The sequence below is a fragment of the Porites lutea genome, chromosome 13 (assembly GCF_958299795.1).
Source record: "Porites lutea chromosome 13, jaPorLute2.1, whole genome shotgun sequence".
NCBI lineage: Eukaryota > Metazoa > Cnidaria > Anthozoa > Scleractinia > Poritidae > Porites > Porites lutea.
Genome location: NC_133213.1, coordinates 8,911,634 through 8,917,403, shown reverse-complemented (window position 1 = coordinate 8,917,403; position 5,770 = coordinate 8,911,634). Strand labels below are relative to the sequence as shown.

Genomic DNA, 5,770 nt, shown 5'->3' with positions numbered 1-5,770 from the left:
CGTCAGTATGTCTTTTTTGTATCACTTGCAATTCAGGGTGTCGTCTACAATTTTATTGTTCACATAAGAGACATATCACTCGCGCAAAGATAGGAAAAGAGATTTTTCAACCTTCTCCAAACAGAGGCCATTCATCAAAAGGCCAGAAGAATTCGCGAAAAAATTATGTAAGGCCTAGGTCAAACGACCAAATTTTCATAAAACGAATTTAACTCTAATTTGGCTCGATCTTATTTTAGTTAAGATCGCGTTAGGACGCGTCAAACCAATAAGCTGTATCGTAACAAAAAACAATTTTAATGAATTTTCTTCTGGCTCAAACAAGTATAAATTATCAAAAAAATTATTAATTTGTTAGTTTAGTCCGTCGCATGTGGAGATCGACCGTTTGTCCCGGACGGATAGAACGTGTTGGACAATCGAAACTCTTTCAGAGGAACCCAACTGAGCCAGACGTCGAACGTTTCTTGGACTTAATTCACTAAGTTTGGTTCGTCTCATGAAAAATTAGACGTTTGGACCAGGCTAGGCCTAAAGCTACATGCAAACGGACGCAACAACTCCCAACATTGCTGAGCTAACAATGCTGGGGGCAGCTGGTGCGTCCGTTCGTTGGCAGTGGTGTGCTCTCGGCCAATGAAAAGGAAGAAAATTTTGCAACGAATGATAAAGGCTATTATTATCATCATCATCATAATCATCATTATTATGTCGCAGTATGAAACTTTGGAATGCTGTCCACATTATGAGTAGTATAGGGCGCATAGCGTAACCTACACCACTTGAGAAGCTATACTTAGAAGTAAAAAAAGGTCGGTACGAAACCTAATACGATCCTAAAATACATAATGATATGAATCTCTCTAATTAAAAAAACAATTTAGAATATTATTAAATTCTGATACTCTGTAAAACCTACGCTAAGACATGATGATATGATTATCTCTAATAGAGGCCTATTTAGAAAATTATTCAGTTTTTACACTCTCATTATCTCTTATATACCTAAACGAGGCCATCATAATGTGATTATCTTTGCTAAAAGCTTATTTAGAATAATATTAAACTCTAATGTTCTAAAAAATCTAAGTAAAAACATCAGCAAGCTTGTGTTTCTAGATTTCTAGAGAAAAAACAAAAACCTAAAAACTGGAGTCCTTAGCGCCCGAACTAAGTATTTATCTTAAATGTTCTGGCACTGTTTTAAGTGTTTGAGATGACCGACTTCTGCATCCGCTCAAGTACGCTCCGTGCTCTCGCTCCAAGTAGCTTCCTCACCGACTTCTCTAGGTGTTTAGAGTAACCACCCAGTGCGTCAATTATTACTTTGTACTGTTCAACCCTGTAACCATTGTATCTCTGCTTCAGCTCCCACATCATGGGCCCATACTTGAGTGTCTTTTCCTCATCTTTCTTAGTTCTACTCTCAATCCATGGGCAGCTCATTTCAATTGTGCAGACTTCTTTCCTCTCGTGGCTGACAAGTCGCGCATCGATCCGATTTGCTCTAACTTCGTTGTGCTCTGCATAGATGGGAATATCCCAAAACGCCTCACTCCTGGCGTTCTGGTAGGCTGGTTTTGGCATCACCGGTGAGTACCATGGTGGAACCTCTTCTATTAACCCATGCTCTCGCAGGAGCTCAAAAAACAGAATCTTCAAAGCTGCATTATGCCTGTATAGGTACTTGGTTTGCGCCAGGGAGGAACATCCAGCCAGTGCATGTGCAACGCTCTCAGCTACCTTCCCACATAACCTGCATAGAACTTCGCCGTCGGTGGAGGTTTGCGTCTTCTCCTTTGTGTAGAGCTTCGTAGGTAACAACTGCTCATACAATTCATACATGCCCGCGATGGTATATGAAGGGCATGTAGCCCAACCTTTTAACCATGCAAAGCAGCTGGTTATGCTTAGGCTCTCATCTTCCCATCTGATACGGAATAACTTTCCTTGCCACTTTTTGTCCTTGCCACATTATTATTATTATTATTATTATTATTATTATTATTATTATTATTATTATTAATTTTTTTTTTTTAAAATTAAGTCATTACCAATCCGTCTCTGATATTAAAAAGAAAACAAGTTCAAAATAATAAAAATCTCGTATTCCTAAATTCCTAATTCTTTAAAAAAAAAAAAAAAATTCGGGCAGGCTCTAATAATAATAATAATAATAATAATAATAATGATAAAAAAAAACGATACAAAACTTTATTCATAGATTTAAAAAAATAGACTATTTACAGATTCAAGAATATGACCCAGTATTATTATTATTATTATTATTATTATTATTATTATTATTATTATTATTATTATATAAAGTCTTGTTCTGGGTTTCATCGCTGTCCAAGAGATATCATTTGATGCCATGACATTTTTTTTTCAGCTTTTGGGCTCAAATGTTACAGTTGTGCCAGTGTTAAAAGCATGGGCGAGTGTCAAGCTGCCCAGGATAAAGTAAACTGCAGTTCATCTTTGATTGATCCGCGCTGTGCAAAAGAGTCATACGAGTATAAAAACGCCACTGACATAAAAACGCAGCACACGAAAGGATGTAAGTCCAAAGCCTACTGCGAATCGGAGGTAGGAAAAAGTGTATGTAAAGAAGCCAACGGAGAGAAATGTGAATCGACTTGCTGTGAAGGAGATCTCTGCAACACTAGCCTCGTTCCCGCGGTCAGCGTCCTGCTAATGGTGTCATGCGCACTTGTGGAATTGTTTTGATGAAGACGTTAGAATAATCGCTTCAGTCGATCAGCTAGTATGATTCTATGTAACCAAGTTTTTTTCCTCTTATTTGCCTAATTTTTTATTTGTTTTGCATAATATCTTCCGTCTATCTTAGTCGATTACACGCCGCGGTGTTTATTAAATTTTAAGGATTTCTGATGCGAAGGCAGCGTTTATTTCAAAACTGATCGCATTTCTTACATCACCTGATTACAGTTACTGTTTTAAATCATTTGTAAATACTATGCAAAAGAGAAAGATGTTTAAAGTTCCAATGTTACAACTTTAGAACCGAGAAGATAACTGAATAGAGCGAACTTTCGCAAAGACTTCTGGGACCGTAGCCTACGTGGCAGGCGTTCGAAAGGGAAGGTGAAGGGAATTAGGGCGCGAGACCACGCCCGAGGGAGGAGGGAGGAGGGGAACGGGTTTTCTTTCCTCCCTCCTCGCGCGCCCCCTCGCGTTTCTCTCGCGCCTAAAACTCCCTTTCCCATCCCTTTCAAACGTCTGCCACGCAGGCTACTGGGGCTGTTACTAACAACAGCGGAAAAAAATAGCGCAGCGCGCAAATGACTTCAAAGTGACTAATTTGCAATTTTTGTCTGAGTTTTGCCATTATTCTTATTTTAATGACTAGAGTCAGACAAAAGTGAGGAATTCGCTAACGTTAATTTCAGTTTGTTTGTCTGAGTTTCGGGTTTATAAATAGTAACTGCGCGCAGCGCTAGTGGCTAATAGCTGACCGGCGCGTTCCCATTAACGATCCCAGAAACAATAGCGGGCGCATTTTGGTTTCAGTTCCCTTTTCGCTTCTAAAGCGACGAATGTCTCCTGCCGCATTCCAAGAAGAGAAAGAGCCTTGGGAACGAGGTTGGCCGCATTCTTTCATGTGGCGGCGTTTATTCGAGGACCGCAGTTATTGGTATTTTTTTTTATCTACCGCGTATTTATGAGGGAGGCGTTTAATCGAGTAAATACCGTAGCCGTCTGGTGTTTTTTCCTACTCGAACGTTGCGTAAATATGTTGAAAAGTAAATGTTAGTTTCAGTCTGCTCAGGTAAAAAGGATAAAGGATAAAGGGTGTTCTCGGTCGAGGTGAGCGGATAACAGCCTCCGACATATGCACTTGTATTCTTCTTATCTTACGTAAGCCGAATTCAATAATTGTATTACATCATCATTTTCTTGCCTCTTGGCTCTTTTTGGTGCTTTTACAGACCTAAATGACAGATTTCCCAACCGGCAGAGGTATTTTACAGAAAGCCGAATACAGAACGCCGAATGACTCTGAGTTTAGTGATTAGGGTTAGGAAACTGATCGAATCAGGTTCCACTTAGGGTGATTAAACTGGGAAAACAGACCTAAAACTTAGTTCACTAAGTTTCCTAACCCTAAACACTAAACTTCAGAGTTGTCCGGTGTTCTGCATTCGTCGAACACCAAATGCAGAACGCCGAATATCTGGAGTTTATTGATTTAATAGGTTAGGTTTAGGAAACTGGGTGAATCAGGTTCTATTTAGGGTCATTATACTGAAAAAACTGACCTGAAACTTGTTTCACTCAGTTTCCTAACCCTAATCACTAAACGTCAGAGTCATTCGGCGTTCTGCAAATTACCCTTGCCGTTTCACTACCCCTTCATACATTATTTAGTTAATTAACACGAGCCATCATGGGGAATACCACCCCCCCCCCCCCCGGGGAAGTACCACCATTGACACGATCGCATCTTCCTAATATGGAAAGCGCCAGCTGGTTATGAAGAATTTGCCGTGGGGATAAAGCCAATCAGAAACGGTGAAATATTTTGAATGAATCAGTAAGAAATAATTATAATATATTTTGGTAATGCGGATCGATGTGATTTTTTTGATCCTGTCATCAGTCTAAAGATTCAAGATATTAACTACGGTTTCATTTGACTTGGAAATCTGGACTTAGATTAATTTGAAATCGGGATTTCAGATTTTGCAAGCAAAAAAAACCATGAAATCCAAAAACTGATTTCAACACCGAGAAATCTATCCTCAAGTTGGACTTCAATAAAGAAATCAACCCCATATTTCGTGGATTTTCTTTTTTACCGTTTGGTAAACGCATGGGAACTCACGCTGCGCCGGCAGAGCCCCTTTTTGTCTTCTTGAGCGAGGAAGCAAAATAAAGGCTCTTCTAGCAGGATGGACGGAACTGTGGAAAAAATATGATTGGGTGACCTGTGAATCGGACTTATTTGACTGGGAACTCACCGTGCGAGCAGAGGCTCCTTTTGTCTTCTTGAGCAAGAAAGCAAAAGGAAGGCTCTCCTAGCACGATGGAGGGTACTGAGAAAAAAAATATGATTGGGTAACCTGTGGTTCAGACTTATTTGACGGGGAACTGGCCCTGCGAGCAGAGGCTGCTTTTGTCTTCTTGAGCGAGGAAGCAAAAGAAAGGCTCTTCTAGCAAGATGGAGGGAACGGAGAAAAAAAATATGATTGGGTAAACTGTGGTAAGGACTTACAGTCGACTCCCGATAACTCGAACCTTCAAGGGAAACCGAAAAAAGTTCGAGTTATCGGGAGCTCGAAGAAAATAGCCGGGAGTAAGGAAAAAAAGACAGTTTTTACTGCACAGTGAACATTTTTTATAGAAATGTTAAGTGAAAATTGAAAGATACTTTTAGATTATAAAGCAGAACGTAACGTAACAAAACATTACCTAAATAGAGCATTCGTTTTACTGTTAATGACAAGTAAAGCTGTTTCATGTTAGATTCGTGACAATCGACATCAGCGTCTACTACAACACGTCAATGGGAAATTCAAAATTCAATGTTTCGGACGCCAGTACACTGTTCTTTCCAGACTTTTTGACAGCTCAATACATGGTTCGAGTTATCGAGGGTATAACTTTATAGAAATGATCTGAGGGGAAACACAAATTACTTCGAGTTAGCGGGAGGTTCGAGTTATCGAACGGTAATCCAGGGGAAATCGATTTTGGTTTGAGTTAGCGCGAGGTTCGATTTATTAGGAGTCAACTGTATTTGAGT

At 39.7% G+C, this 5,770-nt stretch overlaps 1 protein-coding gene across 1 annotated transcript; it reads right to left on the bottom strand.

The window, feature by feature from the left end:
- Window positions 1-709: 709 nt before the first annotated feature.
- LOC140922993 (uncharacterized) lies at window positions 710-1,849 on the bottom strand. The gene has a single exon (XM_073373041.1). It carries the CDS (start codon window positions 1,843-1,845, stop codon window positions 1,204-1,206), a length of 642 nt encoding a protein of 213 aa, XP_073229142.1. The 5' UTR covers window positions 1,846-1,849; the 3' UTR covers window positions 710-1,203.
- Window positions 1,850-5,770: the final 3,921 nt, after the last annotated feature.